Raw genomic sequence first — 17,429 nt, 5'->3', positions numbered from 1 at the left:
CCCCGGGACGCGTCACGCGGAGGGGCGGGCGGGCGGTTGCGTCACCGCGGCGCGCGCAGCGCTCCCCACGTGACGTCAACGCTTCCCCTTCCCCAACGCCCGCGGAGGGGAAGGGTGGGGGGGAGGAGGCGGTGGCTCCGCTCCGCCCCCTCCCCGGAGCGACGGCTATATTGACCAATGAGAAGCGGCCGAGGAGTGAGCGATGCGTCGGGTGACTAATAGTGAGGGCGAAGCGGCGGGAGGGGGCGGGGACGTGGGGCCGGGGCGGGCTGGGCTGCGCCTGTCAGCGGGGCGGCGGGATGGCGGCGCTCTACGCCTGCACCAAGTGCCACCAGCGCTTCCCCTTCGAGGCGCTCAGCCAGGGCCAGCAGCTCTGCAAGGTCCGGGGCGGCCGGCGGGGGCGGGGGCTGTCTGTGAGGGAGCTGTTGGGGGGGGGCAATGGCCGGCTGGAGAGCTGTTTGTGAGGGAGGGGAGGGCAGGGAGGGGGGGCTGGGGATAAGTGGGGGGCTGTTTATGGGGAGGCCCTGGGGGCATCTAGGGAAGCTGGGGCCTCTGGGTGGTTATTTGGGGCCTGAGGGTACGGGGTGGGCAGTTGAGGGCTGTGTGGGTGGGGCCCTGGGAGCATTTGGGAGTTCTTGAGGGACTGGAGGCATGGGGGCAGCTGGTAGAGCCTGGGGCTGTTGGGGGGTGGGTATGGTGTTGAGGGGCTAACAGGGGAGCTGTTTGTCAGGGGGAGCCGAGAGCACTGAAGGCTGTTTGGGGCAGCTGGGGGTATTTGGAGGGTGTTGAGAGGGAGTCATGGTGGGGAGGTGGATGCTGTTCATGAGGGAAGGCCTGGGAACAACAGAAGGGCTGTTTGTGAGAGAGGCTGTTAGCAAGGGGAGAGGCCTGGGGTGTTTGGGAGGGTCTAGGGATGTTTGGGGGAGGTCTTATGGTATCTTGAAGGAGGGAGGCGGGTCTTGGGGGGCAGTCTGGGTGGGTGGGGCAGTTTGGGTGGGGAAGAATGAGATATGGGGTGAGATAAGGAATGAGGGGCAGGAAATGGAGTAGCCTGGGATTGCTGAGGCAGGTGGGGCAAAGCAGGCAGGTGTAGAGGAACCTTCGAGGCATGGGGTGAGCGGAGAGCAGGGCTAGAGGCACTCTGGGCACAGGGAGCTCATGGGGGCCAGAGGTGCAAATAACTGTGGCACAACTCTGTGTTCCTGCCCTGGGAGGTGAGGCCAACCACCATGACCCTTGCCTGTGGGCGTTGGGCACAAATAAGCCCTCATTACAAATCTCAGTCTACTTCTGGCTCACCTGTGACACATACTATTCATGTCGCCCTTCCTCTGCTCTCAGCCCTTGTACGAGCAGCATGACTGTACAGGGAGGAAATGTTCCGAGTTTGACAGATGCGTGTGCGTGCGGTGGGAGTGGAGGTCAGCAGGTAAACTGGGATTTCAGGAAACGCAGTGCTTCTCCTGCACACCATCTTACTGAACACTTCTGTCGTTGCAGGAGTGCCGCATTGCCCATCCCATTGTTAAATGCACTTACTGCAGGACCGAGTTCCAGCAGGAAAGGTAAATGTCTGCTGAGCTGCGGAGACTGATGTTTTCTTTAGAACAGACACACCCAAGGAACCGTAATGTTTCCACACCTTTGATGACTGAGTCTCAACCTGTAGATTGTTGCTGTGGAAGACCTGGGGGACCTTTGGCCATCAAAGGTCTGCTGGACGAGTCAGTATGCCCCTGTGGTGTCCTTAGATTTGCACATTTTGCTTGGTTTTTATTTTTGGTCAGTGCTCAGATGCACCTTCCAGTGAAGGGTCTAGGTGCACCTTTCCACGAGTTTTCCTCTTACCTAATTTCTGGTATTCAAAAATTATTTCCTAATGTGTTTCCTTTAGCTGTGCTTTTGCCTCTTTGCATTTTTGCAAGTTATGTAGCTTACAGAGGAAGGATGGGTGAGCCCAGTAGCTGTGCACAGGCATTGTGTGAGGTGTTCTTCCCTGTGTTTGTCCAACAAATACACTTCTGTCCTGACCTGCCTTAACCCCGTCATCCAGAGCAGACCTCCTCCAGAACAGAGGCTGTCACCAGTGCTGAATCACTCCGGCTGCCAATTAGCTGGTGATCAGTCTCCTGTATTTGTAAGGACAAAAAACTGATGTCATCTGGGGATGCCTTAATTAAAACATACCTCCTAGTAATACCACTTTTTGGCAAATTATCCTCAGCCAGATGGGGATAGGAAATGCACTTTGATATCAGAGTCCCTAGTGAAGATGAATACAGTCTTGCCACCAGAGACGGAGCCTAGGGGTGACGGGGTTCCTAACCACAGAGGTTTAATTTTCTTCGGAGAAGTGTTAATAGAATGATCCGTCCTTCTTTTTAACAGCAAAACCAACACAATATGCAAGAAGTGTGCTCAGAACGTGAAGCTCTACGGAACAGTAAGTGAGCTGGGCTCTTTCTCACCAGCCTCTTTTCCTTTCATCTGTCTTGTCTCTATCCTGCTGAATGCCAGGGCAGTTTATGGGCCGGCTCTGTTGCAATAGCATGACTGATCAATAATACGCAGGTCCCTCAAGCGTGAAGCTTTTACCTTTCCTCTTATTTTAGTACGGAAAAGAGCAGCTCTGCATCATTTTAGGCCAGGAAATGAACTATTGGATATCCAATAGAAATAAGAGCGTGCTTTCACAAACTGAGGTTGCTGCAGAAAGCAGTGATAGATCTTTCTTTCCTGCTTGTCTGAAAAAGCAATTTTGATTGTTTCTATTTTAGTGATATGTATTTTCTAAAGATTTTGTAGCGTTTGATAAATAGTCTGGGTGCCATGGCTAAACACACTCAGCTAGAGACCGGGGAGCCAAATGTATTTGTCTTCTGGATCAGCGTTATAGTTAGCTTGGAAGTGGGAAATAAAAGTTTTGAAGTGATGGGGAGAAGGGGAAAGAGCAATGCATTAATGTGATCAGGAGGCACTGCTGTATCAGTTGTTCTTGTTTCTTAAAGCCAAAACCCTGCCAGTACTGCAACATTATAGCAGCATTTATTGGAAACAAGTGCCAGCGTTGCACAAACTCTGAAAAGAAGTATGGACCTCCGCACTCCTGTGAGCAGTGCAAGCAGCAGTGTGCGTTTGACCGGAAGGATGATAGAAAGAAGGTCAGTATTTCTGTAATAGGAGGCCAGAAAGGTAAAAGAGCTGATCACAGTGATCGTCTGTCCATCTCCTTCACGTATTCTCTAGCATTTCAAAATGAAGTGTCTCTTGGTTTTAAAGTATTTTTTCTGGAGTTGAGCTGTGCTGTGGGAGCTGTTTTGGAGCTGTTTAATCTTCAAGCTCTTCTCCTTTGCCAGATCCACTGAGAAAGATCTCTTGAATTTGGCCTAAGGGTAGGTGGGCTGGCAAAGGAGAAGGGGCCTTGGGCCTCTGAGCGAGGTACAAGGTGCCTGCTCGGGGAGGGGGATGGGGAACAACATTTGTGCCGTAGCCTGAGGAGCTGGAAGCGTCCTACCTCCACCAGGAAACCCATTCCATGGCTTCTGCACGCCCTTTGCTTAAACAACATAAGCGCTCCATAGGAGGCGTGTACTTCTAAGGCCTGCTTCCTGCAGGCTATAAACATCTATTGTTCGCTTGGGATGCTGCACTGATAATCCCTGTGCTCCTGCTGATCCTCCTTGAGCAGACTGTTTTGGCCTCCAGTGACTACCCTGTCACATACTGTTCCGCGGCATTGCTTTGACAGAAATCCCACCAGAGTTAGCCTGTCGTGATGAACGGGTGCTATAAGATGGCCTGTAAGCCAAAGTTGGCAGAGACTGCAGTTACACTAGATTAGCTGCTATTCACGAGTACCGTCTGCATTGCACCAGCCATGCCAGATGAACTTCTTACCCTTTCCAGGCACTCAAGGGATCCTTTTTGAGTTGTTGCTTGTTCGTATGTGATTTTAAGCCCAAAGGTCCTTCTTTTCTTTTCCATGTTTGCTTTGTGGGCAGGAAGCTCGGCCAAAACTTCTCCCCCTCTCTTTCTCTCTCACCTTCCAGGTGGATGGAAAGCTGCTCTGTTGGTTGTGCACACTCTCCTATAAACGGGTCCTACAGAAGACCAAAGAGCAGTGCAAACACCTGAGCAGCTCTTCCCGGGCAAGCCTGCAAGAGAAGGAACAGTACAGCAGGCTCAGCAGTGGCAGCCACTATAACAGGTAACCTGCACGAGAGTTTTTTGTTGTACGGGGTGAGCTTGCCTCTGGGGTGAGCAAACGGGGCGCCTGGCTGCTCTGCGCCCCTTAGGCGCGCTTCCTGAAGTAACTGGGAGAAGTGCCTGGAGGCGCCGTACCTTGGTGATGGGTTTTGGCAGTTGTCTGTTGTTCAGGAGAATCTGGCTAAGTCAGGCTTTGCTGGTTCGCAAACCCCACTGTGCTAGAGTAGACTTGTAGTCCGACAGTGCTTCTTAGTGGTTCAACTTATTGAACTTGTACACAATTAAAGCCAAATTGCATTTATAAAATTAATGTTTGAAATGTAGATTTTAAGCATGAGTTCTTCACATACACGCTGATCTGACTGACGCATTGTTTTCTGTTTATTTTTAGTCTCCAGCTACTCTTCAGGGAATGAATTTTTTTATCATTCTTTTTTTGCCCTAGGAAATATTGTTTTAATAGGTTTAAAGCGGTTGGGAATATTTATCTGCTTCTCTGTCTTAGACTGCATGTCATTCAGGTTCTGACATACAATTTCCTCGTTTTTCTAGCCAGAAAACCTTATCCACCTCTTCTATTCAGAATGAAATCCCAAAGAAGAAAGCCAAATTTGATGCTATATCTGCCAATGGTGACAGGTGAGTCTGCTACATTGGGAAGTTGTGGGTGGGTGGTCTTGTTTGCTAAGGTCATGTGAGGTAGAGTTCTGTGTGAATGGCAGGAAGCTGTTAGGCTAGAGCAGTGATCTTGGGCTTTGGGACCTTGAAGGGTTGCATTAGCAGCCTTCCAGAACCTGGCAGGCCAGTGCTACTTGGCATTTAGACATAGATTTGAAGAGGAAGACAATACCTAGTGCTTGTACCTGCTAGAATAGAAACTGCGTGTTGGCTGAGCTCCCCTGCAGTTAGAAAAACTGCAGCCAGATCAGCTTTATCCTCTCTCTGCAGTTACAGGGAGAGGGGGGCTGCTGGCTGCACTGCAGAGTTGAGGCCTGCAGGTTTTGTGCTTTCGGGGATATCAGACTGATCTGCAGGGAGACAGCCTCAGAGGAGAGGATCAAGACCCACCTCCCATTTCCCCTCCTGCCTTCTGGGGGAGGGACAAGCAATCAAACAGCTTGGCTTGAAAGCATCTGATCCCATTCTGCTGTCACAGTTTGTGCTGGATTATGCTGATGCCGGCTGCATGGGCAGCAGAATGGGAAGTCACTAGCAGAAAGAGGAGATTGAGATGGATTTTTATTTTTTATGGTCTTGTACATGCATATTTTCATTCCTGCCTTTCCTCTCTGATTCTCAGCGTTCCTTCCTCTCCCGAGATGCTTTGTCCCCCTATCCAGAGTGCCCCGTCCACGCTGGCGCAGTGGGCTGCCTCCCAACAGAGTCTCGGTGCCCACCATTGTCCTGTTTCTCAAGGCACTGACATCCTGAAGTGAGATCACCTGTTGTTTTCTCCCCTGTTGCCCTCCCTCCCTGGGAACTGCCTCATATGTGGAAACTGCCCCTCCCGATGGATCTCTTTCCAAACAGCAGTGAATTGGGAGCACGGACCAGAGCATAGGCTCGTTAGTGCCAAAGGGGCTGTTAGAGCCACTGGTAATTAATTAATGACTACCTCCCTTGAATGTCTTGTCTTTGAGATAGCAGCTCGCAGGTATCCTATAGATACTGTTGACACCTTGTCGATGTTTGTGAAATGCCTCGATGGGAAAAAGAACTTAAATAATTTTGTAAGGCAGTGATTCCTGCAGAGTGGTCTAAAAGACCATGTATCACCTGAATGGTATTTTCTGTTAAGAGTTGGGAAAATTTAAGGATTAACTGTGGCTTGGGAGCTGCGGCTGAGCACAGAGTGGTTGGAGAATTTGTCTGACTGCCTTTAGTGCTGGTGAAGCCAGAGGAGAGGCTGGAGGCAGGTCCCTGGTAGAACTGGTGCTGCCCATCAGTATTGCTGCAGCTTTCCCTCTAGAGCCCTGTTAAGGTTCCTGCTCACCTACTGAGGCTGCTCTCCGGGCTATAGGACGGCTCCAGGTATTTTTATCTGCTCACTAAAGCCTAGGCTGAGACCTAACAACTCATTGTGATACCCCTGCTGGCTTGAAAATATCCAAGAAGCAAAAAGTCCCATGCTGTGGCATCGATGGCTCAGCCATTGGTTTGCAAATCAGGAGCAAGTATTAGAGGGCTCAGATACCTCATTTCTGTTTGCTCTTGTGTCAGATGTTGTCAGTCTGGCTCCTGCCAAGGCTGTGGTCCTTGCCACAGACTTTTTTTGATGAATCCCAGTAACAAACTGTGTGTAAATTTAGCAACTACTGAAGAGCTGCAGCAACATGCTGTAGAAAAGGAGAGCTGCAGCTGCCTTAAATAGACACATGGCTGCGTTTCTGGAGTGGAATAATAATGGTGGTTCATTAAGTGTGTTTTTGGAGTTGCTGGGGGTTTTTTTTGTGAGGATGAAGCCCCCCAAAAGCCTCCACCTCTGCACCATTTCCTATCAGATTGTCCCCCCCAAGAGTCAGCCTGGAGTCTGGGTCACAGCCTGAGCCTCCGGAGTTAGGGTCTGCTGCAGCGCAAGGCTTGTTTTCCTCAGGAGCGGGGTGATACACAACCAGCACCTCTTTGCTGCTGAGATCAGCTGCAACTTTCTGTACGGTGTGTCTTGGTTCCAGCCCAACTTTTGACGCAGCGTTCAGCTGGGCAAAATTCAGGCACGCTTTAGCTCAGTTAACTTTGGCAACAACCCCAACAGGGTCCAGCTTATCTGAAATTGTTGCTCCTTTGCAGATACAACAGGAATTCCTTTACCGTGTCTTTAGTAGAATTCCCTCTATATGTTTTTGTTTACATATTTCGGAGAGGATGTTGCTCCCAATGGCTGTGATATGGGGACTGAGCAATTTCCAGTGGCCATATAACGGGTGGCCTTGAATGGCTTGTTCTGCATATGCTCTGTGAGGAGCTAACAGTGCTGGCCCTGCTGTGCATGGAGCAGCCTTCACCTGCAGCAACTCTCAGCACAGCTTGCAGCAGACCTTGCCCCACTAATCCCGCTGTCATGGGCTGCCCGTGTGTCTGTGAGCACCCTGGCTTCACCTCCACCCTCTTGTGCAAACCTGTGCCAGAAAGAAGTATTTCAGACCCTGCAGATGAACATGCTGCTGTCTCTTCTGTGATTGTACACAAGGTGCTAAATTGTGCTTTTAACACCAGGCAGTGATGAGTGCTACTGACTGAGCAGGCTGGGGGAGGGCAGCAATGCCTGAGGATGATGAGCAGCAAAATTCATTTAATAAAAAGACTCTCATTTGCATAGAAAAGTCCAAGCGTACGCTTAAAGCACTGGGACTTGGGCTGAACCACGCCTGCTTTTGGTGGCGTTAGAGGAAGTGTAAGTTCAGATGCTGGTCCCTGTGGGTCTGGATGGATTTTTGTGCACGGGGAGGTTTAAGCTTGACATTTGTTTTGCCTGATTTCAGCCATTTAACAGGTGTGGAGTTTAAGGCAGTCATTTTGGTTTCTTTCCCACTCTATAGAGAGAGGCAGGTGTCTTTGGAAGAGCTCCATTTGTTTTCCTCTGTCTCCACTGAAAGCAACAGGAGCTCGTCAATTTACTTTAATTAGAGGCATGCATTTTAGACTGTGCGAACACAGAAAGCACATGTCCCCCTGACCTATCCCAAGGGGCTGGGATCCTTGGTATGGAGTTTATTTGTAGGGGAAACGGGTGGGGTTTTTTTGTTTGGTTAGTTGTTTTAATTCTTAATCTGTTTGTTAAAGGAATGGACTGACTTGTATTTGGCAGTTTTCCTTCTAATTCTGGAGTCTCCGTTTCCTGAACGCGGGGTTAAAGACAGAGAAACCTTTCATTATTAACTTGCCAGTCTTTCAAAAGAAAAAAAAAGGGGGAAGCTGCTTCTTTAATTAGCACCTTGACACATTTAAGGGTGCATTTTGCAGCAGCTGCACAGGAATATACCTGCCCATGCTCACGTACTTGACAGGAGGGGATGCCTCGACACTCTGAGCCCACCATTACCCGCTTGTGGGTGCAGATCCCAGCCCTGGGGTCGGTACCGGGTCTGCTGTGTGCAGGAGCAGCTCTGTGGAAGGCTGGTGGCCCGCCTGTCCCTTCTCCCCACTGGGTGGCAGGGCCGGCTCTCACCTTCCCGGCTCCACAGTGAGAGACAGGAGCTGCCAAGGAGGGAATTTTTCCTGCTGGAGCTGTCAGGGAAATGTGAGCATCTCCCAGCACTCTTTATCACCCCAGGATATGGCAGGAGGGAAGCTTGCCTGGGCAAAGGAACGATGTAAGCAAGAGTTCTGTTTTTAGCCAGAGGGAATCAGTGAGGAAGCCTTTTCTTCTCTGTGGAGGCTGCCTTTTTTCTCTCTTCTCTCCTCCCCAGCATATTTGCACTGAGTGAGAAATTAAAGCTACTGTTAGTAACATGCTCACAGAAAGGTGCTGGAGCACCCATCATCTTGCACAGCCTCCACTTGAGGAAACTGTACTCGGGCAGTTTTAAAATGGAGGTATTCTCTGCTGGTATGTATATGCCCAGCATGACGAGCACAATGCTAGATCCAGCGTACCCAGAGACCCGCATCATCTTAATGGTGTGGGCTCTGCTGTCAGCATGTTTTAACCATGCAAGGCTCTTCCACAGTGGACTGTCTCCTACAGACCCTCAGTTCTGAGTTTTCTTTTGCCAAGCATTCTCTCCCAGTGCCGCTACCCTGTGACTTTCAGATCTGTGAAGCTGCTCCTGCTTAGTTTTCCTCTGTAGATCCCCAGCACAGTGGTGGAAAGAGCCTTTTCTCTTGTCACATCCTTGCTAACCGGTCCAATTAACGAGGACTCTACTTTTAATTAGAAAATGGATTATTTCCAGGCGCTAGAGGAGACCCCTGTGTCAGGTGAGCAGCCAGTATGCTCTGCCTCCGTGTACAGATGGGTGACTGGAAGCACGGAGGTGGCAGCATGCTTGGAGAGACAGTGATTCAGGTTCAGACCATGCCTTCCCAGCCCGCTGCAGCTCCCAGCTTTAGAGCTGAATGCAGGCTTTAGGCCATGCATTGACCTACTCTGGAGCCTTTAAAAAAAAAAAAAAAACCAGGCGTCAGGTAACCCTGGCTATTTACCTTCATAGTGGCAATGCCATCTGATAACAGCCAGACTTGAGGTAATCTTCTAGGTGAAGCTTTGTGGCCTCATTACTGTTAAATTTTTATACAGCAATTTCAGGTGTGCGCAGCTGGAGTGTGCTGCCCTTTTAGCACCAAGAGATAAAAATCATGCTTACCATTACAGCAGTAAGGCACAAAAGGCAGGCAAAGATCAGGTGAGCTCCCTGGGCCTGTGGCTGCAGCTTCTCATATCTTACGATCTGAAATATTCCTGTAGCGTGAGGCTGTGTGTGGCTGCTCAAGTCACCGGGTATCTCGTAGGGAGATTTGTGAATTACAAGTGCAGGGGAGCAACTCACGTCCAAGTAAATTTTCAGCTGGTTGCTTAGGTGTAGAGGACCTTGTGGTGTACAAGTGGTGTACTCAGCGATTTCTCTGTCTTCCTGGAGAAAGTTTTTCCTGCTCTGAACTGGTAACAAAGCTTCTTCCTAAATTGCTGTGTCATGGTGGAATTGAAATGCAAAAGTCCAGCACGTTTCTTTACCCCTTCTCCCTGCTGAGGACAGTGCTGACTCTAATCTAGGTGTCTCCCTTTGCTTTGTTTGTTTAACTCGAGGCTATTTGTTTCTCTTTCACATTCCCTCCTTGCCAGAATATTTGTTTACATTTAGTGAAAAGTTTTTTGCTGTACATCCAAGGACTGTTTGTGAGCAAAGAGAGTCCCTAAGTGGTTGCATAAAGTTTCATTAGCTGTCTGATTGCTGTCCTCAATGCTTTGGTTTGAAAAGGAATCCTGGCTGTTTGAATGGTTGCTGCAGACACCGGCCAGTGGTCACCCGTGGGAGTCCCGTGTCTGCGCTGATCTTGTAATAATACAACTCAGTATATTGCACACAATCCCTGTTGCCCATCGTACCATGTGTTTCTCAAATTCTCTGTGGCATCCAGGGCTGGGATACAGGTAACACCTGCACTCGAGTGTTTGGAGGACATGATGTGCGTCATGAAATGATTCCCATTCTCCTTCCAGTGTCACCTGTGGGAGTGTCCCTGCCTCAATGAAGAGAAGGGGTCATGACGAGAGTCTTTCCCTCTTCTTTGCTGCAGTTTTTCTCCGGACCTCGCCCTGGACTCTCCTGGCACTGACCACTTTGTTATCATTGCCCAGCTGAAGGAGGAAGTGGCTACTTTAAAAAAGATGCTGCACCAGAAAGATCAGATGATTTTGGAGAAGGAGAAGAAGGTACAGCCCTTGGCTTCCTTCCCCCACAGCATGCTGACATGTTCTCACAGATCATACTCCAGCAGAGTCTGGCTTTTTATCTTGGAGTGAGCAAGAGAGTTTCTGGCTGTTTCCAGGCTGCCTCCTTTACAAAGTTAAACAGGCTTTCTGGGCTCCCCCAGGAGATCTCATTTCAAAAAGGGCAATGTTCTGACCGCTGTCTCGGAGACCTCCATGTGGGGGCAAGACTGAGGAAAAAACCGCACGCTATTCTGTGCAGAAAGACAGCCCTGGCTGTTCCTGCTCTTTGCCGCTCAATGATGCGGTTGTGGTCTCACTGTGCCCCCCCTGCCCTTCCCAGCACGTCTCCAAGCTTATCCAGTCTCACACAACTTCTGCAGAGGTGTTTTCTGTGGCAAGGTGTGTCTGGGGTTAAGGCATTCATTTCTTCTCCCAGCTCACCTGCTCCTTACTGGTTTATCTGCAGATCACAGAGCTGAAAGCCGACCTGCAGTACCAGGAGTCGCAGATGAGGGCAAAGATGAACCAAATGGAGAAGACGCACAAGGAGGTCATGGAGCAGTTACAGGTGACAGCATTTTTGTTTTAATTTGCTGAGCTGTGCTGTAGCCAGGAGGGCCTGAGGACACTCCTGATCAGAACAACCTGTGAGCTTCTGCACACACGGCTCTGCTAACGCTTCTCAGCCCTGTCCTACAGCCTCTCTGCTCTGCCAGGCAAACCCCTTCCCAGCTCTGTACCAGGCTGCGGTGTATCGTAACCCCTATTTATATCCTCCTTGCTGCTCTCCACACAGGCTCAGACTTACTGTATTGTAAAGTGCTGTGTTGTGTCCGCTGTGGACTAGACGGGAACCGTCAAACTCATTTTACCTATTGCCAAAATCAGGTTTGAACCTGTTTCTCCAGACTGCAGAACCTTTGTCAGCTCCCTGCACCACGGAGCTCTTAACGCAATTTATGTGACCAGTAACCAAAGAGAACAAAGCTCAAGAAACAATTGGCAGTTCCTTTAGCACTGTATCTCTGTAGTCTAAATAAAGAAGTCCCTGAGCTCGAGGGAACAGGGAGAGCAGGATTCTTGTCATGGCCATGGAAACACTAGGCAGACTAAGGGCATGAATATGCACTGAGCCGCTGAAGAGATCGGGTCAAAGGGGAACTGGTTACAGGGAAGAAATCAGACACAGAAATGAACTTCGCACCCTTTAATTACTCTGGGGTTTATAATGATCTAAGGCCCTAGTGATGAGAAATGGGAGGGGATGAGACAAAAGGCTTATATTCCTGCTGAGAAACCAGCCCCTCCTCCATTAGCACACACCCAAGTTAATTATTGGAGCAGAAGACAGGTTTTGGAGACTACAGCTGCTGTCAGAAAGCTGGTGCCTGTGAGATCCCCTTCACAATGCATGCTCTTAAGCACTGTAAGCCTGTCTGCAGGTTGGCATACCTTGTGTGCGGTGTGCCGAGGGCTGGATGTGCCTCCCACTCCTTGTGAGCTGGGAGGCACTGGTGGTTTGTGTCTGAGGGACTGATGACAGCCAGAGCCTTCTGATTCTGTCCTGCTTTATCGATCCTGCACTGCTTGTCAGCCCAGAGCTGTTTCTATCTCGTAGCTTTGAGAGGCCTGCAAAGAACGAGGTGATGTTTGCTCCTCTGAACAGCCAATTTCCCATTAGCACAAACCACCGCTTTTTGGTTGCCTTGACAGCCCTGGCTCCGAGGGGCAAGGGCTGACTGGGAGATGACCCCCCGCCTTGCACTGGTTTCCCGAGGCAGGGCACGCTGGTTGCTCGGCGTGCGTGGGAACAGTTATACCCTGCTGCCGCCTTTGCCATAGCTCAAAGAGGACGTCTGCCTTGAAAGCTGTCAGACACCTTCCAACAGCCTTAAACTCGCTCAGTTCCGAAAGGAAAGAGGAAGCACCAGATCCGCGAGCAGGTTTGCCTGCAGCCACCTGCCTCTCCCGGGGGGAGAGGGGTTTGCATGTCTGTCGCCTGCTGTGCTGTTCTGTACTTAGCTCGGCCTGGGACTGCCCTGAACTCCTCCTCTCTGGTGTCCGAATGTTTTACTTCAGCTGGTATTGACCAAGGCTCTGGAAACTTTCTTCACAGATTCCAAAATAAAAGTTCAAATCCTCTCGGTGTATTACAGGTGCCTTGAAGTGTTCGTATGATTCACTTTTTGAACGTGCTCTTGGTTTTTATTATTTTGTCTTGTCTTTCCATGGGGGGAAGCAGGGGTGCCTGTATTCTTCCAGTCTGCAGGAGGTAAAAGAAGCTGCTTTATCACATGCAGCACTGGACCGGAGGGTTTAATTCCTCTAATAACCCTTTGCATACTTGTTCGGTCACTTCAAACCAATGCAGAAGGCCTGTGTCTGTCTTCACGCAGGTTCTGCCCCTTATCCTACTGCTAGAGCGTGATTTACTACATAGGCTAGAGGAGAGTGAGCTCAGAAGTTTGCTAAAAGGGGCTGGAGAGCCTTGTTCATAAGTTGCCATGATTTTTAATTCAGTGCAAACCAGAGAGACTATAAGTTGTTACTTGTTAGTGCTCTGATGGATTTGGAAAGCTCCCATTAGGGATGCAGGGTCAGCACAGCGCCAAATCCTGATACAATGCTGGTGGCAAGTGAAGAAACCAAGGGTGAAGCAAAGCCGGAGATCAGGGAGCTGCTCCACCCTGCTGTTTTGCTATAAGTGAGAGTGTGGGGTAGGGGAAGCTGGCCTTCAACTCACTAAAACAAGTCAGGAGGGGGGCTTGAGGCACCCCAGCTTTACTCCACCGCCTCTCACGCTCTCAAAGCACTGTGGCTGGTGAACGGGGAAGGAAGGAAAGCCGGTCACGGTGACCTTGGTGCGTGTCCTTGGCTGGTTGAGCACGAGTTGCGCGTTTGTCACCTTTCACCGTGGAAGCGGCTGCCTTTCGGCCCGCTTCGCGGTTACAGTGGGGGGACGCGAGGCGGAAGGGATGGGGCGAACCTTTCTAGGTGGTTAGAGATGAGATGCTGGACTTGAGCTCGCGCTGTGAGGCCGCGCAGCAACACCTACCTCCTTTTTTTCATCTGCGCACAGGATGCCAGCAGCTTCTGTCCAGGCAGTTCTAGGAGCCCAAGGACTAATGATGATCCGTGCCAATAAATACCCATTTTCACTGTGTTTCCAGGCCAAGAACAGAGAACTCCTGAAGCAAGCAGCTGCCCTATCGAAGGGCAAAAAGCCTGAGAAGTCGGGAGCAATAACCTCCCCTTAAAACCAAACCCCCAATGCGGGAGCTTTCCCCAGCATTAGCCAAGGAGTCTAGGAGGCCTGCCTGATCGCTGGAAGCCAAAACCTCAGTGTTGTCACTATCCCACTGCTGTGGACTCGATGGAAACGCCTGGTGTGTGTTGCCTTTCGACAGCATGCTTGAGCGTGTCTGGTTTCGATCTCTGTTGAATACCGGTCTGTATCACGGTGATCTGCGGGGAGAGGTTCCCAGCCATCCTAAATCCCCCCCTGAAGTACTGCTTTCTGGAAGAAGTCTTTTCCTACCCAGTTACTACCACTGCCAACCCTTTCCATTAGCAAACGGGAACCTGCTGCATTACAGACTTCTTGCTGGTTCCAAACCTGCTGCTGTGAGGCAATAGCCGTGGCCAGTTGTTACGCAGATAAGACGAGAGCTGCGTGTGGGGGGAGCTTGATTTTTCTTGAACTGTTCCCTCTTCAAAAGGAAGCCGATAAATCACCAGCCCAACAGATGTTACTGGAAGGTTGTGCCACTGCTGAGAATGGTTGATCCAGCTTTTTGAAGATGCTTCCAAAATGGGGGCTATGTATTTATCTTGGAAGTTTCTTTGGTTTGTTTTGTTTTCTTTTTTTCTATGTCAACTTGGCAAACCGAACCGCCTGGGTTTGTGTTCTCTTCTTTTGTTATGATAGGTTTTGGGTTGGGAGCCAGAGTGTGACGATACAGCCCCAAACCCACCCTGTATCGCCCCCTCCCCGGTGCCCTGGTTACTTGGTGACCTCTGGGGCTTTGATGACTTTGCAGCTTGGTGTGATCAAGTGTCTTTTATTCCATTTCTCTACACGAGGAGGGTTCAAGGCTTCGATGTTCCCTCTGTTCCCCTCAGTCCCTGGATTGAGCTCGCCCTCTTCTCCCCCTTTCCCTGCCCTGTTGCTCCCTTCCAGATGCAGAAGTCAGGGCCAGGTTGGCCCCAGGAAAGCGCTTACTCAGGCAGCGACCCAAACTGGAGAGCGTTTCTTGGGGCTCTCCAGGGACGTTTCTCACTGCTGATTAAAAGCCAGCAGAATAAAAGGGCTACGAAAGTTCCCTGTAACAGGGATGTGCTTCTCGGAAACAGCACAGAGACGACAGTCCCTTCCAGCGAGGCCCTCTGGGGTGGGCGCTCCCCAGGCTCTGCCTGCGGCACGTTTTTTGGGGGCGAAGGGGGGGATATAAAAAGCACTTGGCCGCGGTGGGGGGGCGGGAAGCACCGCACAGCTCTCGCTGGCAGGGGCCGGAGCGCTGCTCCGCACCCCCACGCCAAGCTCCGTTCAGGGCGTGAAGAAACATCTCAGGGTTTGGAGACCCTCGGGGCAGAGGGGCAGGTGATGAAACCTTAGTCTGGAGCGGTGCTGAAGGTAGGTAGCGAAGAGGAGAAATCGTCCTTTGATGCAGGGCCGGCTGCTCTGTCAGGGGTTTTATTAAGCTTTTAACTAGAGATTGTGATTTTTTTTTAATCCTTTTTTTTTTTTTTTTTGTTACTAAAGATGACTTTTCTCAAAGGCACTTTTTGTGATGATGTTGGCTTCCAGCACGGAAGGAGCACGCTGCAGCATCAGACACGCTGCCATGTGGGTTTTTTGTTCTTCTTTTTTTTTTTTTTAAGAGATTTCTGATGTGAAAACAAGGGGAAAAAAAAAAAAAAGAGTAGTTACACTTTGCCAGAGTGTGACAGCAGGAAAATACTCACCTAATTTTATACTTCACGCGTTTTTAGAAAATGAGGTGCATTGGTGGGATTTTTTTTTAGTGGGGGCTTTGCCTTTTCACTTCCCTCAAGATACAGGAATAGAGGGAGGAAGGGCCTGTATATACTACTATGGGGTTTTTTTTCTTAATTGTGATAAATTGATCATGCAGTTGAGTAGCTGATGATTTGTAGTAATAACATTGTTTCTTTGTATGTTTGTAATAATGGAGATTTTAAAAGGGATGCTTTGATTTGTACAAAACTCTGACAACTGTAAAAGTGTTTTAAAAAATCCTCATCTGTGTCTGATACTTTCTATTTGCCTTAAAGGAAAACAAAACAGGAAAAAAACAAAAAGCAACCAAAGCGTCCTTCCCTGCCTGGACCTGATTTGTCTCCTGCTGGCGGCGGCTGCTCGAAGCATCGGTCTGGTGCGTTTGGGAAGGAGACAGGCATTTTGCTATTGTTTGGTTCGCTCCTACTTTTGTTTCTATCTTTAAATCCTCCCAGTCAAGCCTGTTGCTAGGATCCGCGTTACTTGGTTACATCCAGCTTCCCGGGACTCATCCGGCTGTATCCGACCAGATCTCTGTTTTCTTCCCCGACCGCATGAATGAGAGAGCAGAGAACCCACACGGTCTTGGTGGGGAACAAAGGAGGATAAGGGGGTTCTTTCTTTTAAGATACAGATGCAAACAAGGGGAGTAAACACCAGCTCTGCCTCTGAAGTCTCCCCCTTACCTCAGCCCTGAGTCTGATGCAAAAACAGATTTATTTTTTAATTATTTTTTTTAAGCATCTAATTTTCCAGCAGAAATTTTGCGGCCAAAACCTCTCCCGAGGCTTCCATGTGGAAATGTCCCCCTCCCTGTGGGAGCCTCAGTTGGACGTGTTGCGCTTCCCTCGCCGCCGGTGCGGTTTCCCGGTGAGACGCGGTGCTTCCCTCCGGCGGGGCAGGGGAGGTGCCGCGGCCTTGAACGGCTGTTCCCAGAGCGCTGCCTGTGGTGCGGGGTGGGAAAAGGCGAAGCCTAGCTCTGCTGAAACACCACAGCAGCTTTTTCCAGCTCAAAATAGTCTTTCTATATTACGTTTTTCAAAGCCTGGAGTTGCGCACAGAAAATAGCCGTTTTTCTGGGAATCGTTAGTGGTGACAAACACCCAAATTCATACTTAAATGTGGGGAAGAAAAATAGTTTCTATGAAATCTTTCTGGTCGGTGCTGTTCTTCCAATCTCTTTGGCCTCTCGTGCCCGTGAGAGCAGGGGCTGACGTGCACTGCTCTGAGTCTTCCTCCCAGTGTGCCGGATTTCAGCCCCGAGGGAGCCGAGAGCCCTGGCGAGGGGGGGATGCCCTGCCTGAAGCACTGAGGCTGTTTCAGCCTCCCCGCCTGCTGCGGCTCAGGGGGACTCCTTGTACACATGCCTGTGCTGCGCCAGACGGAAAACCTGGGGCCAGTACCCTCGACCCAGGAGAGGGAGCAAAACCGGCGTGGTTTGGTGACTCGGAGGCTTCCTGGGCCGGGCGTTGCAGCCGCGCCCTTCGGCAGCGCCTCATCCCTCCTCCTTAGGCTCGTTTTCCCATGAAGGTGCCTAAACAGCCGGCTCGCAGCCCGCCACGGTCGCCGAGCGAGAACGTGAGCTCGGCACCTCTTTCCCGGTTAGCGCTGCCTGGTTGTGCCAGCGGTGCTCGGTGTTTACAGGGCGCTTTATCTCTGCTGAGCGCAGCGCAAACCTCCCCGTGCCCTGGAATGTGCCCAGTTATCCTCCTTTACAGCAGCTCGGGAGATAGATGAGAGCTGGTCGGCCAAAGGCTGGGCTCCGACTCAGCAGGTAGAGCCGGAGCCAGCTGAGGATCCTCGTGCTCCACCTCCCGTGCCGTCCCTCCGAGC

The 17,429-nt window shown here is 50.5% G+C and overlaps 1 protein-coding gene across 10 annotated transcripts; it reads left to right on the top strand.

Moving 5' to 3' along the window:
* The first annotated feature begins 253 nt into the window (after positions 1-253).
* On the top strand, positions 254-15,835 carry FAM76A (family with sequence similarity 76 member A). 10 transcript variants are annotated; one of them, XM_075114881.1, is made up of 10 exons: positions 259-380; positions 1,501-1,565; positions 2,389-2,443; positions 3,009-3,161; positions 4,050-4,207; positions 4,759-4,845; positions 5,507-5,638; positions 10,441-10,576; positions 11,043-11,144; positions 13,747-15,835. In XM_075114881.1, exons 1-10 carry the CDS (start codon positions 300-302, stop codon positions 13,831-13,833), a joined length of 1,056 nt encoding a protein of 351 aa, XP_074970982.1. In that variant the 5' UTR covers positions 259-299; the 3' UTR covers positions 13,834-15,835. The 10 variants fall into 10 exon arrangements, with proteins under 10 accessions (XP_074970986.1, XP_074970982.1, XP_074970980.1 ...); XM_075114879.1 differs by lacking the exon at positions 13,747-15,835 and adding an exon at positions 12,419-12,729; XM_075114877.1 differs by lacking the exon at positions 13,747-15,835 and adding an exon at positions 12,354-12,729.
* Positions 15,836-17,429: the final 1,594 nt, after the last annotated feature.

Source organism: Phalacrocorax aristotelis, chromosome 20 (genome assembly GCF_949628215.1).
Source record: "Phalacrocorax aristotelis chromosome 20, bGulAri2.1, whole genome shotgun sequence".
Classification (NCBI taxonomy): domain Eukaryota; kingdom Metazoa; phylum Chordata; class Aves; order Suliformes; family Phalacrocoracidae; genus Phalacrocorax; species Phalacrocorax aristotelis.
Note: the sequence above shows the minus strand (reverse complement) of the source record. Positions and strands in the feature narration are given on the sequence as shown.